This window comes from Pristiophorus japonicus, chromosome 13 (genome assembly GCF_044704955.1).
Source record: "Pristiophorus japonicus isolate sPriJap1 chromosome 13, sPriJap1.hap1, whole genome shotgun sequence".
In the NCBI taxonomy this organism is placed as follows: Eukaryota; Metazoa; Chordata; class Chondrichthyes; family Pristiophoridae; genus Pristiophorus; species Pristiophorus japonicus.
In genome coordinates, this window is record NC_091989.1 from 88,203,378 (window position 1) to 88,220,290 (window position 16,913).

General features: G+C 47.6%; 1 protein-coding gene across 1 annotated transcript in view; it reads right to left on the reverse strand.

Annotated features, from left to right (window-relative positions):
• hydin (HYDIN axonemal central pair apparatus protein) overlaps nucleotides 1-16,913 on the reverse strand; it is a 1,725,340-nt gene that overhangs the window by 952,145 nt on the left and 756,282 nt on the right. Inside the window, 2 exon segments of the mRNA XM_070897728.1 lie at nucleotides 10,776-11,089; nucleotides 13,890-14,033. Coding sequence (XP_070753829.1) covers nucleotides 10,776-11,089; nucleotides 13,890-14,033 — 458 coding nt within the window.

Below are 16,913 nucleotides of genomic sequence, written 5' to 3' on the forward strand. Positions count from 1 at the left end.
CAGCAATGAGACATATGAGCAGTTAATGTGTTTTTGATGGTCTTGTTTGAGGACTCCCATTACTGGGTAGTGAGGAAGAGTAAGGAACAGAAAGTTTGAAGCCATCCAAGCTAATTTGACAGGAAAGGCATGAAAGATGACATATTAATAAATGAAATGTAAAATGAACTCAGCTTTTTGCATTAAACTGCACGGTCCATACTCCCGCAGGCTATCTGAATCCTATCATATTCAGCAAAAACTGAACTCGGTTACGTTTCCACAGAGCTGTCGATATTATAATTAAGCAGCTGTCTCATTGTTCTTAATTTAATTTCTGATAAAATTGAATTAAATCAGCATGAAAATGCAGCAACTAGGGGCTTTTCCAAGTTAATTATTTTGGGTTACTTTTAATTTTTACATTGAAATACTGATGTAAAATGTTCTCGTATGGCTATCACTTAATGGATTCTGTACTCCATGGAGTACATTCTTCTTCATTTAAAAGAACTAGAGAAGTCTAAAGAGATACCTTTTGATTAAATTGACAAGGCAATTATGGAAGTACATTTATTTATATTTATTGAACAGAAACAAAAGAAAACTCAACAGAAGGAGCAGATTTTGCAAAGTGTAAGGTAGCCCCCGAGGGATCAGTTGGAGTGGTGTTTGTGAATATGAATATGAAAAGAAATGTCCTTTCACCCCGCGCAATGTCTGCCACCCACTGCAGCCAGATGTCTCCTCCCCTCCCCTCACCACAGTATCCCCTCTCTCTCCCTCGCCGTGATGTTCCCTCTCCCCCTCCCCCCGATGTCTCCTTCCCCCCTCCCCCCCGATGTCCCCTTCTTCCTCCCCCCGATGTCCCCTTCCTCCCTCTCCCCGATGTCTCCTCCCCTGTCGTCGCGATGTCTCCTCCCCTGTCGTCGCGATGTCCCCTCCCCTCGACACAATGGCCCCTCCGCCTCGACACAATGTCCCCTCCCCCCTCGCCACAATGTCCCCTCCCCCCCTCGCCACAATGTCCCCTCCCCCCTTCGCCACAATGTCCCCTCCCCCCTTCGCCACAATGTCCCCTCCTCCCCTCGCCATGATGGCCCCCCCCTCGCCACAATGTCCCCTCCTCCCCTCGCCATGATGGCCCCCCCCTCACCACAATGTCCCCTCCTCCCCTCGCCATGATGGCCCCCCCTCGCCACAATGTCCCCTCCCCCCTTAGCCATGATGGCGCCTCCCCCTCGCCGCAATGTCCCCTCCACCCCTCCCCCTGATGCCCTCCCCTCGCCACAATGCCCTCCGCCACAATGTCCCCTGCCCACTCCCCCCATCGCCACAATGTCCCCTCCCCTCCTTGCCATGATGTCCCCTCCCCCCCTCTCCGGGATGTCCCCTCCGTCCCCCCCCCCAACCCCGTCGCCACGATGTCCCCTCACCCCCTTACCATGATGGCCCCCCCCGCCACGATGTCCCCTCCTCCCCCCATCGCCGCGATATAGCCCCCCCCCATCGCCGCGATGGCCCCTCCCCCTCGCCGCGATGGCCCCTCCCCCTCGCCGCTGTGGCCCCTCCCCCTCGTCGCTGTGGCCCCTCCCCCTCGCCGTGGTGGCCCCTCCCCTCGTCACGGTGGCCCCTCCCCCTCGTCACGGTGCCCCCCCCCTTGTCACGGTGGTCCCTCCCCCTCGTCGCGGTGGCCCCTCCCCCTCGCCGCGATCGCCGCGATGGCCCCTCCCCCTTGCTGCCTCCCTCTTGGCGATGTCCTCCCCCCCTCCCCCCTCGCAGCGATGTCCCCTCCCCTCCTCCCCTCCCCCTCGCCACATTGTCCCCTCCCCCCTCACTGCGATGTCCTCTCTTCAAACCCGTGCCCCAGAGGACCTTCCCCATCTCAGCCCAGGCAGGTAAGGTATCCACAATATTATGCTGAGGTACTAACGTTCAGGTTGGCAGGGCCTCCACATTGCCGGCCTTGCCAGGTTCTTCGACTGTTTCCATACTCCCCCGCACCCTCACCGCCTACCTGTAAATGATGGAAGACTAATGATATGTCTGTCTGGTGTAGGGTTGGAGTATAGATTGAAATAGTCTCCCTTTTAGTCTGCAGGCTAAATCTCTTTAGTGATGCAGGATTTTACATTAGACAGAAAACATTGGACAAACAGTTAATAAATTGAGAGTTGGCTCCTGAATATTTCATCTCTTTTCTCCATGAGAAGGTAATGTGAAATTCCCGTGGCAGAGTACGATACATTTAATTTTCAAATAGTTTACGAGTCATGTAGTAAAATAGCTACTAGGTTCTTCATATCGAACAGAACAATGATGAACTTTTTGATATTTGTATCTCACCCTGAGTGACAGAGCACACAGCTCCTTAATATTATTCCAAATTACTGAAACAAAATCAAAATGTTACTTCCTTTTATCTATAAAATTTAAGTGAAGGGTCAAGAATGCACAAAGGTTGAAAAGTAGGAAAGAAGCTTGTAGATTGTAGGAGGAAGAGAAGGAGGTTCTGAACCCATTTATAATCTCTGCTCAGTTACCTTCCAAGACAATTTACTACATAACTCTCTCAGCCTCTGGCTGAAAACATTCCATCTCAGTTCTCGTCTTGCTCCTAACTTCATTTTAACTTGTGTCCCCTGGTATTTGAATCTTTTGACATAGCTAACAGTTTGAGCAGGAGAAAAAAAACAAAGACTTGATTTTATATAGTGCCTTTCACAAAACACATTTGCAGCTAATGAAGTACTTTTAAAGTGTCGTCACTGCAGTCCGTAACGTCACCCACCTCCGCCCCTGCCTTAGCTCATCTGCAGCTGAAACCCTCATCCATGCCTTTGTTACCTCTAGGCTTTACTATTCCAACGCACTCCTGGCTGGCGTCCCACATTCTACTCTACGTAAACTAGAGGCGATCTAAAACTCGGCTGCCCCGTGTCCTAACTTGCACCAAGTCCCGCTCACCCATCAGTCCTGTGCTCGCTGACCTACATTGGCTTCCGGTTAAGCAACGCCTCGATTTCAAAATTCTCATCTTTGTTTTCAAATTCCTCCATGGCCTCGCTCCTTCCTATCTCTGTAATCTCCTCCAGCCCCACAACCCCCCAAAATGTCTGCGCTCTTCTAATTCTGCCCTCTTGAGCATCCCTGATTATAATCACTCAACCATTGATGGCCGTACCTTCTGTTGCCTCGGCCCCAAGCTCTGGAACTCCCTGTCTAAACCTCTCCGCCTCTCTACTTCTCTTTCCTCCTTCAAGATGCTCTTTGACGAAGCTTCTGGTCACCTGCGCTAATTTCTACTTATGCAACTCGATGTCAAATTTTTTATCTCATAATACTCCTGAGAAGCGCCTTGGGACATTTCACGACATTAAATGTGCTATATAAATACAAGTTGTTGTTGTTATAATGTAGGAAACACAGCAGCCAATTTATGCACAATAAGGGCCCACAAACAATAATGTATATTTTTTTTTGATGTTGATTGAGGGATAAATATTGGTCAGGATACTGGGGAGAACTTCCCAGCTCTTCTTCAAAGTAGTGCCCTGGGATCATTTACGTCTGCCTAACATCTGAAAGATGGCACCTCTGACAGTGCAGCACTCCCTCCGTACTGCACTAGATTTTATGCTCAATTCTTTGGAATGAGGTGTGAACCCACAACCTTCTGAATCAGAGTGAATGTGTTACCACTGAGAGCTAATGTAGTTTAGCAGAATCGCCTGAACCCTCGCTACCTTGAATTAAGCAATTTGGTATTTTGGATTCTTTATAATTCATATAATATAGATTTATTTTCCAACATGGATTTGGAAGAGGTTTTAGAATTGAGAAAAGATACTGTGGTAAATTTTATGAATTAGCACTCCTGGCAGAGTACCATGTGACTAGAGCGAATATTGGGAACTTGGTCACGTGGATCAGTGCACCTGCAGAATTTACTATCTGAAAGGATGAGAAACCATGCCCTCCTCCGTGGTGTAATTCCTGATCTGTGCTCCTGTCACATAAAGCTCTGGGCTGGGAGCATTACATTGTGAAATTTAATCCTCTGAGTTCTCAACTCCAGAGGAGAGTGCCCAGGATGATTGCAGGCCTTGAGGTACTAGACAGTCGAAATTATAATCAGTACTATTCTTGTATGAATGTATAAGGCACTCCTACCAATTCCTGTGCTATTTAATGGTTGTGTTAGAATAGTGCAGAGAGAGAAATTATGCAGAAATGTATTCACCGTTTGTAGGAGAGCAACCCTGATCATGGATTCTATGCTTAATTTATAAAGGAAGGCTCAAGTATTTCTATTTATTGTTGCTGGAAAAAAGACTGAGCCGAGGGATTCAATAGATATAAGGTTGACATGAGCAGGTTATTTAACTGTGACAATCAGAACAGGACTAGAGGTAAGTGTAAGCACATAATTCACGAGCCTTGAGCAGGGTTAGAGATTGGAAAATGTCCTCTCCCCTCACAGTACAGTGAATAGGTGGTACAAGTCCCCAGAGGAGGTAGCCAATTTGGGGTCAATTGATGCCTCTCTCCCGTTAAGAAAGGAGATTGAGGATTTATGGATATATTATTAGCATTGTTGGACCATTTTTCATGGAAGATAGGAGCATAGGAACAGGAGTAGGCCATTGAGGGGTGGTAAGGCCAATTCTGCGGCAGGAGCAGGACTTCCACGCTGGGGGCTAAAATTCCCGGACCCAGAAGGTTACCGCCCCCAAGATGGGAGCCTGTGCGGGGAGGCAGAGGGAAGTGGAGGGGAGACGGGGGCGGGGGATGTAGGGGAGAGTGGTGGAGGTGGGGGGGCGGATAAACCCAGGGCGTGGGACAGGAGGGGCCACATTGCAGCAGAGGTCTGGGGGGGCGAAGTGTGTTGGAGGGGTGGGCCTGGGGGCTCTGTGCCTCGGTGCGGGGAGTATTCAGAGTGGGGTGGACGGGTTGACTGCGCAGATGGCGATTGGTGGATGTGGTGTGGTTGGCGTCGCGGGGGCGTGGCTCCGGGGTGGCCGGGGCTGGGGGCTCGACATCCGGGGGTGTTCGGCATTTGGGACAGGACGGGGCAGGTTGGGTGCGGAGGGAGTATTCCCGGTGTTGAGTGGGTCCGGAGCCGGGGGCGGGGGGCACGCTCTTGGGATGGGGGGGTAGGCTGTTTGGGGCTGGGATTGGGAGAGACTTCTTCACTCGGGGAGTTGTTGGCCTGTGGGGTTCCCTGCCGTGGAGAGTTGTTGATGCCAGTTCATTGGATGTCGGGAGGTAGTTGGATGTGGTCCTTGCAGCTGGGGGGGTTGGGGGGTGTGGAGGAGGCGTGGGGGGAGGTGCTGGGGTGGGTGATCAGCCATGATCTTGTTGAATTGCGGTGCAGGCTCGAAGGACCGAATGGCCTACTCCTGCACCTATTTTCTATGTTTCTATTCAGTCCCTCGAGCCTGTTCCATCATTCCATTAAATCATGGTTTATTTGTATCTTAACTCCATCTACCTGCCTTGGTGCCGTAACCCTTAATACCACACCTAATAAAAATCTGTCTATCGCAGTTTTGACATTTTCAATTCAGCTAGCCTCAGCAGTTTTTGGGGGAGAGAATTCCAGATTTCTACTACCCTTTGTGCAAAGAAGTGCTTCCTGACATCACTGCTAAATGGTCTTGTTCTACTGTAAGGTTATTCCCCCTTATTTTAGACTTCCCAGGGAAGAATTCATGTCTTCATGGCATCAACACATGTTGGTGGGAGGAGGTCCATAATAGAATCTGGGCAGAATGGGCTTGGTGGACCAAATGGTCTTTTCTTGCTTTGAACATTCTTATGTTCTTAAGTGACTCAAACTGAAGTCACACCAGCACTTGTATGTGAGGTTTGAGAAATTAAAGTCGATCGGTCTTTGTTCAATTACATAGCTATACATATTAATAGTACAGTACTATTAAATATTTCTAACGAGTGTAACGAAGGTTCACCAGACTGATTTCTGGGATGGGGGGACTGTCCTATGAGGAGTGACTGAGTAGACTAGGTCTGTATTCTCTAGAGTTTAGAAGAATGAGAGGTGATCACATTGAAGCATACAAAATTCTTAGTGTTTGACCGGGTAGATGCAAGGAGGATGTTTCCCCTGGCTGGGGAGTCTAGAACCAGGGGTCACAGTCTCAGAATAAGGGGTCAGCCATTTAGGACTGAGATGAAGAGAAATTTCTTCACTCAGAGGGTGGTGAATCTTTCGAATTCTCTACCCTAGAGGGCTGTGGAGGCTCAGTCGTTGAGTATATTCAAGCCAGAGATCGATAGATTTTTAGATATTAAGGGATATGGGGTAGTGCAGGAAAGTGGAGTTGAGGTAGACGATCAGCCATGATCTCATTGAATGGCGGAGCAGGCTCGAGGGCTAATTGGCCTATTCCTGCTCCTAATTCTTATGTTCTTATATAACCTTTAAAAATGATAAAAATTCTAAGAACACATTAGCTGTTCATGAACTCCAGTGGGATCCATCAAGACATGCTGGAATGAATTCAGTCGACATTCACTACAGAGTCCTGCAATCATTTGTGAAGTGGCAATCGATACCTCAGTAATGAAAAATTATAAAGAATAAAGTTCAGCATTCATTTTAAAGGCTGCAAAAATCAATATTGTTTCAGTAGAGAGTTAGTCAATACTACTGTCATTGGAGCAGCAGTGGCCCTGTGGCAGGAGAAACAAAAAGCAGTAGAAGGCAAGTCTGTAATCCGATGCAAAAATATTTTCCAATTTGATACCGGTAATCTTTCTACACAAAAAAATGCATGTCTGGCTGTGTGAGATGATGGGGGCCTTGGGTTTGTGTCTGTAGCCCCCACACAATAAGCCTCCTGTCTCAATACGGCATTGAGAGAGGATCATGCTCGTAGTGATGGTGGAAGACTCCTGACAGGCCATCCCCTGCACCTCCTAGTGTGCAGTCAGAGGCCTCTGACTGGGCTGCCGACCAGCCTCTTCAGTAACAATTATGGTGCAGGGATCAAAAGAGGGGAGGAAAAATACATTCAAGTAAAGTTGCTCCTTCATCCAAAAATGCAAAGCAATTCACACATATGCCAGTGGCAATATCATACCTTTGAGAGACTGACACTTGGCATCACAGCTGTGGTGCAGCATGGAGGTGCTGAAAGCTTAGGCAGAGTGACTACAAGCTGCAATCAAAGATCTAGACTTAGACTCAACATTAGCAATATCTTTGTGAAGTAAATGATTTTAAAAAATATATTCATTCTTAGGATGTGGGCATCGCGAGCAAGGCCAGCATTTATTGCCCACCTCTGTTGCCCTTGAGAAGGTCATGGTGGGCCTTCTTCTTGAACCGCTGCAGTCCTTGTGGTGAAGGCACACTCACTGTGCTGTTGGGTAGGGAGTCCCAGAATTTTGACCCAGCAATGAAGAATGGTGATATATTTTCACATATGGATGGTGTGCGACGTGAAGGTATTCTTGGAGTTAATGGTGTTCCCGTGCACCTGTTGCCCTTGTCTTTCGAGGTGGTGGAGGTCGCTGGCTTGGGAGGTGCTGCCAAAGATGTCTTTGGATATCCCTTTCTGCTATAGCTCAGAGAATTTAACCAGTGAGTAGCTGAAGCACAGAGAAAGTTGATCTCAGCCAACCCAGTGGGAGTGTACAACTGGCTTTAGCACCTCTGAGTTTAAGCAAGGGAAACTGGCCTGGGTTTCTGGGAAAGAGTATTCGACCCTTTATACTTCTCCCTCCACAGGTGCTGACTATCCTGCTGTGTATTTTAGCAATTTCTGTATTTTGTTTCAGATTTCCAGCTTTAAAAATGTTTGCTTCTTATTCCCAGATGGATGCCCAGTAACTTTTGCCAGATACATGCATGAGTGGATGTCAAGGGAGGACAGTATCTACCCCCTCTTCCCTGATAACACTCACTCTCCAAACTTGCTCATGACGAAAACCCACTTGGATACGGTACTGGTACCAGTGAGCCAGTGGAACTGTAGCCCAGCAAGAACTCAACACCTTCATGATACCAGGGAAAGGGAGGACGACCAGGAGGCAGCTGATATTACAAGTCCAGCACCAGCTTCCATTGTTCTGCATCATGATGTCACACACAATCTCCAAAAGGTAAATGGTATCTTTGAATACTTCTACTTCCTGAGCTCGCACGGTTACAAGATAAATGCAGTTGATGAAGGCCATTCAGCCCATCTTGGCCCATCCAGAGAGACCGTGCAGACCCCCATGAATGTATCTAGCAGTTTCTTCAATGGTTACAGCCTCTTTGTGCTGCCACTAGGCTACCCAAAGTCTATCTCACACACCATTCCCTCTTTATGAACAACTCTTTACTATGCCGTTTCTTTCCTATTTCCCCAGCTCTCTTCCAATTTCAGTCCCACTCACCGAGCACCCAATCCTCACTAACCCACATTACCTTCCAGTCCCCAAATACACTAAGTTCCAAATCCTTGTTCTGACCTTCAAATCCCTCATCCAACTCTGGGGCTGAAATTGCCCCCCTCCTTAAGGCCCATTACCACCTCTAAGAGGCGGTACCACCTCATCGACCAGGGGCAGACGGATGGGTTGATCCATCCGAAATTGTCCCCTGACCAGGAGCGGAGGGAACAGGTTTCCGCACTGCCCGTGCTGCCGCACCGTCAGGTACACGCCGACCCCCTTTCCTCCACCGGTCGGTGCCACTGATACGTTTCCCTTGAGGGAAGCTGTGTGTGGCTGGGTGGCGCGTCCACCCTTAAAGGGGAGAGCGAACTGCCGCGGATGCTATTTTATTTTGCTCCGAGGTCGGTCCGACAATGGTGGTCATGGGTTCGGCCGGGCCTCCAACAGGCAGCCACTGGCCCGGCTGAAACCCTCCCTGGCGGCCCAGTGGGCCAAACTAAACTCAGTGCAGCGTCCCTCCCCTTTAACTGAAGGCGAGGAATGTTGTGACACGTCACTGCGGCGCTGATGCCTCCAAGCGACGGCTGACCCGATCCAAGGGCACTTCCGCCCCACAGCTGACCGACACCGCTCCGGCCCAAAAAATAAAACTAACACCTGAATATTGCTCAATTCTCCACCCCATGGATTGGGGCAGAGAAAAATCATCAAAAATTGTGTGCACCTACTCTTTCAGACCCCCATCTCTGCAATCACCATCCACCCACCTCATATCCCCATCTACACATATTGGCTCTCTGAATTTTTTCTTTTGTCCATTGATGGAAAGGTCTTCAGTCACCTCAGCCTTACTCTCTGAACTCCTTCTTCTCCTGATATCAGTCCTGAATTGGTCTTTGCTAGCACGCAAATTACAACATCTCACTTCATGAATATTACATAGTATCACATAGTGTTTACAGCGCAGAAACAGCTCGATGGCAGTATAAGGACTTTCCTGATAGTTTTACACCTAAACCCTTCCCTTTTCTGTCCCCTCCTCAAAACCCATCTTTTCAACCAAGCTTTTGGTCTGGCCTCTTAATCTGTCCCGCTTTGGTTTAGTGTGCCTTTCGTGATCTAGTCCTATTTATTTTTCGGCCTGACTGCTAAGTAAGTGCCTTGGGATGTTTTCCATGTTACAGGCACCATATAAATGTAAGTTTCTGGGAGAAGAATTTCCTGATATCAGTCCTGAATTGGTCTTTGCTAGCACACAAATTACAACATCTCACTTCATGATTATTACATAGTATCACATAATATTTACAGCGCAGAAACAGCTCGATGGCAGTATAAGGACTTTCCTGATAGTTTTACAAAGAAGGCAATGGTCCTTTAAAACATGCTGCCAGTGCACAAGCAAATGTCATGTCCCAGAGATATTATTCCAAAGCACAAAAGCCAATGACAGATCCTAAAAGGGCAGTATTTGCATTTGTCAGCTGAAACAGTTCTTGGTCTGCTTTCGTCATCTCTGCCGCTAGATCAGCCTAATGCAAGTTACCTCTGGCAACACTCAAGACAATACAATCTGTAACCATCCCTTCCCCTGCAGCATCTGATATCGCTATTTTCTCAATGGTTGTCACGAGCAGTGATTTATTGGCCAACCCATTGTTGAGTTAAGCAGTTGCTTACCTAACCTAGCTTTTTTCACAAGGTTGACACTTTGATGTTTCCCTGCAGAGAAGTTTCATGATCATCTCTCTTAACTGCTTTAGGATCCAATGGCAGATTTTCGGCTCCTCTCCGCTCCGTTCCCCCCCCGCCGGAGCAGCGGCAATGGCGGGGCTGAGGTATTCTGGCCGGGCGGTCAGCCTCCAGCGCCCCACGCCGATCCTCGGGTCCGGTTTTGCAGTGGCGCGAAGCAGCATTGCCCGGAAGAGCTGCACCGATGTGCAACGCCCCTGGTTGCGGCATCGGCGCGTGTTTTGACTCTTGCCTGACCCGTACTCCCCGAAGCGTGCCCACGGTACCGTCAGTGGAGAGGTAAGTAATGGACTCTCCTAAGGCATGGGCAATGTTTTGGAAATGTTTTTGTGGCTTTTAAAAAAAAAATTTCTCCCCCCAGGCGTGTCTTGGAGCGCTCCCAGCCCAGCTCTTTATCTCGGGAGTTTCCCATGCTGGCGCTCGAGAGGTGTACAACACCTCCCTTAGTGCTGCGTCCCCTGACTCAGGGCCCAGCTGCCCAATGTTACTGACTGAGGCGCAAATTGTTCCCGGGTGCAAACTTTATCGTTCTGCCGCCATTACTGCCCAAAAATATCAAAGCCAAAAATCCATCCCAATATATATATATTTTTTAAAACATAGTTGACACTCGAACAAACAATAGAGTCTCCTACCTGCTCCAGTTCACTGAGTCACCAGAAAGGAAGGACCAGCGATATTTTATTGGTAGTGGACTGCAATTGGTCATCGACACATGGCGTACCATCTCAGTATCGTTCAGGATACAACCAAAATCCACTACAGTGGTTTCGAAGTGCAGGTTTGGGAAGTGCACCTCTCCCCTCAAGGGCACATAATCCACGTGTGGGTGCTCCAAGTACTGAACTGTCAGAACCTCCTCTACTACACGTGTGTACAAGTCATCCTTGTAAGATGGATCAAACCAGATTAACAACTCGAGGATTTCACCAACATCCAGTTTAGCAGTCTATGTGCAGAAAAGTTGATATGAAGATTAGAGGCATTGCTAACAGCCACAACATCCAAAAACATTATCACACAAGAAATTCAGGCCAATATAGCACTTTGCAGCTTTACATACATAATTAACAGCTTGGCCCAATAGACCCTTCACACATTCCAGTCCTTCAACACCTTGATAATGCTGGGATGCATTGGTTGCCAACATATTACAAATCACAAGTCTAAAGCGAGCCCAGTAGCCTTCGATTGAGGTCTTTCATTAGTTTAACGATTAAGAAATCACAAAAACTCTCATTATTTGCAAACCAACCTTGATTACTGCGGCGCAGGATGTGTATCAGGATAGACAATGATGCCCTCCATGGTCATAAAGCCTGCTGACAGTCATTATCAAGATTCATGCTGGGGGTCATTTTGACTTTGGACAATAGTGCTGTCTCATTGACTTAGGTGGGAACTAAAATCGGGAGGCGAGTCTGGCGGGCGGGAGGCGATTCTGATGGGCGAGAGGGAAGTCTGGCGGGCGGGAGGGAGGGGAGTCTGACGGGTGGGTGGGCGGGCGGGAGGGGAGTCTGATGGGCGGGAGGGAAGTCTGACAGGGGGTGTTTTCTTACTTTTATTCATTTACACGATATGGGTGTTGCTGGCAAGGCCAACATTTATTGCCCATCCCTAACTGCCCTTGAGAAGGTGGTGAGTTGCCTTCTTGAACCGCTGCAGTCCATGTGCTGAAGGTACTCCCAACAGTGCTGTGAGGGAGGAAGTTCCAGGGTTTTTGACCCAGTGATGATGAAGGAACAGTGATATATTGCCAAGTCAGGATAGTGTGAGACTTGGAGGGGAACTTGGAGGTTGTAATGTTCCCACGTGCCTGCAGCCCTTGTCCTTCTAGGTGACAGAGGTTACGGGTTTGGAGGTGCTGTTGAAAAAACCTTGGCAAGCTGCTGCAGTGCATCTTGTAGATGGTACACGGTGCGCCGGTGGCGGAGGGAGTGAATATTTATGGTGGTGTATGGGGTGCTGATCAAGCGAACTACTTCTTTCTGCATGTTGTTGAGCTTCTTGAGTAATGTTGGAGCTGCATCCATCCAGCAGATGGAGATTATTCCATCACACTCCTGACTTATGCCTTGTAGATGGAGAAAGGCTTTGGGGAGTCTTTTGTACATTTACGTGGCTGGTCCAGGTAAGTTTCTGGTCAATGTTGATGTGGAGGATTTGATGATGGTAATGGCATTGAATGTCATGGGGAGTTGGTTAGACTCTCTCTTGTTGGAGATGGTCATTTCCTGCCACTTGTGTGGCATGAATATTACTTGCTATTTATCAGCCCAAGCCTGGATGATGATCAAGTCTTGCTACACGCAGGCATTGACTGCTTCATTATCAGAGGAGTTGCGAATGGAAATGAACACTATGCAATCAGAGAACATCCCCACTTCTGACCTTATGATGGAGGAAAGGTCATTGATGAAGCATCTGTGCTAGGTATGACTTCAGGTAGTGGTGAGTTTTCCTTCTGATTCCCACTGACTTCAGTTGTGGCTGAAGATGATTCCCATGTTTGTCCTGATGCTACCTCTTAACGGGTCTCACCGTTACAAACACCCCTCTCACCCGTTAAACACCCCTCTCATCGTTAGGCACCTCTAAAGGGCGGGAGAAATGTTGAACGGGTTTCCGAGTCAATGTCGCCCATTTTACACTATCACCGAAAGTCAAATTGCCCTCGATAGAGATGAATTAATTATCTTGTAGGATCTCCTTCATTCTTCAAATGATATCCATTCTCCACACATTGCAAAAGTTCATTCAAAACTAGATTCATTTTATAGCATTGATATGCTAGACATGATGTGTTCACTTAATGTGCCCACAAATCTGACATGGGGCACATGCCAGGTTAAGTGCTGAAATGTGCCCGCTGGGAACAATGGCAGAGTATCCAGGGTTAGGGAGAGCCTCTCTCGTTTTAATAAAATTGGCAGCCACCCCCGCCACTATGGGGCGTCACAGCCACCTGCCAGAGTGCGGGCTTGGGGGTAGAAGCGAAGCCACTCATTGAGTGTGCAGCAGTATCAGCACGAGCAGCAGTTCAAGAAGAGCCTTTCTGCCCCTGATCAGATCGGACAGCAGACTGAATCCCGTGGGTATCCAGGCCATGACTTCGAAGTGGGCCCCAAGTCAGCGGTTGAGCAGGCCTGTATACCTAGTACCTCACAGCAAAGTGGCCACCTAGTGGAATCCAGTCTAGCGTAAAGGAAACCCCTAGCCAGGAACTTCCCTCCCTCCCCCAAGTCATACCCCATATGATGTCAGTGTTTGCAATTGGAAGCGGTTCCGCCCCAACCAAGACCCCCTTGGAAACTGGCAGTGTATCTGGGTCCCAGCCTAATAACCGGTATAGGTCCACCACATTTCTGGTAGACTCACCCTCTGAGTGCTGAACCGAAAAAGCCAAAGCTCCCAGCATGAAATGTGTGTGCCACGTTACCACCTCACACAGCTTCCAAATTCAGGCATCATTAGTTTAAAATAACAGGTGAGATTAAGGCTGAAATCTCACTTTGGGGTCCTGCTAATGGGTGTAAATTAGTCACCCATCTTATAAAATCATCTGAACTACAGACAATAGCCCTTGTAAGCACACCAGTGCATTCAGTCATGTAGACATAAACTCTTTTAACACCTGAGCTTGGTTAGTGCCTTTCAGCCATCCACTATCAAATAATCTATACAGTTCCCCCATGAGATACAGTGTTCTTAAACAGTAAACATGAAAGAGAACAGCAATTTCCTTCTACCTTTGAAGAGACTGTTGCCTCATCCTGCTGTTTCTCTATAATTGTGAATGGTCCTTTTATGCTGATGTTCAAGGTCAGTGGCAATGGGGAGATGTTCTTCAAGGCAAGAGGTTTATACTGAGAAAGCAGCACCTCATGCTGGGGCTGCAGGGATCAAGAGACAGAGTCAGTGTTTTGGGATACGAACGGTCATGACACACCTGCAATTAGAATGCTCGCTGACCGACACTGGCTCCCGGTTAATTAATGGCTCAATTTTAAAATTCTCAACCTTGTTTTAAAATCACTTCCTGGCCTTGCCCCTCTCTATTTCTGTAATCTCCTCCAACCCTCCAAGATCTCTGCGCTCCTCCATCTCTGGCCTCTTGCGCATCCCCGGTTTTAATCGCTCCACTATTGGTGGCTAAGCCTTTAGCTGCCGATGCTCTAAGCTCTGGAATTCCTTCACTGAACCTCTCTGTTTCTTTTTCCTCTTTTAAGACGTTCCTTAAAACCTACCACTTTGACCAAGCTTTTGGTCATCTGTCCTAATATTACCTTATGGGGTTCGGTTTTGTTTGATAATGCCCCTGTGGGACGTTTTACTAAGTTAAAGGTGCTATATAAATACAAGTTGTTGTTGTTGGTTTTGAGATACTCTCAAACGTATTTGCTTTTATTACAGATTTTGCATCCCCTACTATTTGGGCTTTTTTCTGTCATAGCATGCACCAGTGCTTTCGCAATCTCCTTTTACACATGTGCCAACTCGGGCTTGGAGGGTAGGCAGCCAGTTTACGGCCAGGCATACCCTGGAAAATGCTTTGTAGCTATCAAGTTTCCCCTCCGCTCCTCGTAGTGAGAATCCAAAGGACCTGTGTTCCTCCCGCTGACTATCTCCCTCCAGCATAACAATTGGAAAAATAGCGCAACAATTTATGTTTAAAACCCAGCAGTGTTTTGTTGCTAATAATAAGAGTGAAGCTCTGCAAGTGATACTGTATCAGGACGTGAAGAACTGGTAAGTTGTTCCCGAGAATCCTAATCCATACTAACCCCTGCCAGGCATCCCCCCACACACCTAAGTTGTGTGACAGCCATCATCACAGGCAGTCCCTCGAAATCGAGGAAGACTTGCTTCCACTCCAAAAATGAGTTCTTAGGTGGCTGAACAGTCCAATCCAGGAATTACAGTCTCTGTCACAGGTGGGACAAACAGTTGTTGAAGGAAAGGGTGGTTGGGACAGGTTTGCCGCACGCTCCTTCCGCTGTCTGCGCTTGGCTTCTGCGTGCTCTCGGCGACGAGACTCGAGGTGCTCAGCGCCCTCCCGGATGCACTTCCTCCACTTCGGGCAGTCTTTGGCCAGGGACTCCCAGGTGTCGGTGGGGATGTTGCATTTTATCAAGGAGGCTTTGAGGGTGTCCTTCAAACGTTTCCTCTGCCCACCTTGGGCCTGCCTGCCATGTAGAAGCCCAGTGATGGGAAGTGTTGGGAAATTACAGAGAGAAAGCTAGACTACATCACCCCTTGTTGTCACCTGTAGCCAATCCAATAGAGTTTCTCTTTTAATAAAAAGGCATGAAAGGGGCTTTTGCAGAAAAGGTGCAGAATGCAAAAGAGGAACATCACATCCTGACAGTTCTCTGAGTCTTTGAAGATCCATTATTCTAACAAAAGCCTGCTGGCACAATGCACTTCACATTCAGCCGAAGGAGAGATAAGAGGCAAACTGTCATTGGAAACAACTCACACAAAATGGCCAGTGTCTGTGCTATTTAACATTATTCGATAGTGCTGTAATTGGAATAGATACAGATACTGGATTTCTTTCATGAGGATAAAAGTATTATGCAATGTGAATTTGAAAAGAAAATTGTAATTAAAATACTTCAAACTTTATTAAGCAAAGGACAAGTTTAATTTCAAGGTCATGATGACTCCAGAAGCAGCTTGCTGAAGAACACAATTTGGACTGAATCCAAAAATAGGCTGGGGGCACCACAAGATCTCAGTGACCTAAAACAGGCCATGATTTCAAACAGGAGGGCAGCCAGGGGCACAAAAGTGGAATCAGCTCCAATGTACATGCTCAGCCCAGCTGAGCAAAAAATGTGCGTGGGAGGAAGAGGAACTGGGCCGACAAATAACCTCTGACAGGGAAGGAGAGCAGGAGTAATGGCTGGTCTGAAGGGCAAGCTTCTGTCCACTTAGTTAGCGAAGCGTCATGGGCTGGTTGGTTGCAGAGATTTTAAATGATGACTCTGACAAGGTTAGCTAAACAGTTTCTCGCAGGACATGGCCACGTTTTGAAAAATTATCTCCTTTGCACCCATGTAGCAGATTTATTTTCACTTTTATTTTCAAGTCGGAATACAAAATCCTGAGTCAACCTCCCTGATTGCCACTCCACTCAGCCAGCCGGTACCATTCTGGGGATCCACCATACAGTACCATGGAGAGACAGGACATGGGTCGCACCCATACATCCCCATATGATAAGTTCTCCATTTTTCTGTACTTATCCCTGAGGAAAAGCCAGCAGCAGAATGGCCATTGCAGCCAGGAAGACAATCAAATGGAGTTCAGATTACCCACTTCTTCCAGTGAGCTCTGTAATGGACCATTATTTTCTTTGGATGTTATTATATCATAGAGCTGCTATTCCTCGTCCCTGTTCAGTTTTTGCTGAGTACTAACATCTTTTAGTTGTTTACCTTTTGAGTAACTAACACTATTTTCTTCTCTGTGAAATACAGCAAGACATAGCAACAGTGAATTTATTGTGAGAAGTTGCGCATTGCTGGTGGTGTACATGTTAAATCCATTTTACTGCAGGGTCAGACGTTTATATTGCTCCAAGCTGGTTGATACTGGACTTGATACGGAGGACCCCATCTCTTGTTGTTATTCTTCTTGCAATCATAAACATATTGAAGAGGAGCCAGGCCAAGCAAGAGTAAAATCAGGAAGCACTTCTTCACACAAAGGGTAGTTTTGTTGGTGCTCATCATCATCATCATCATAGGCAGTCCCTCAAAGTGAGG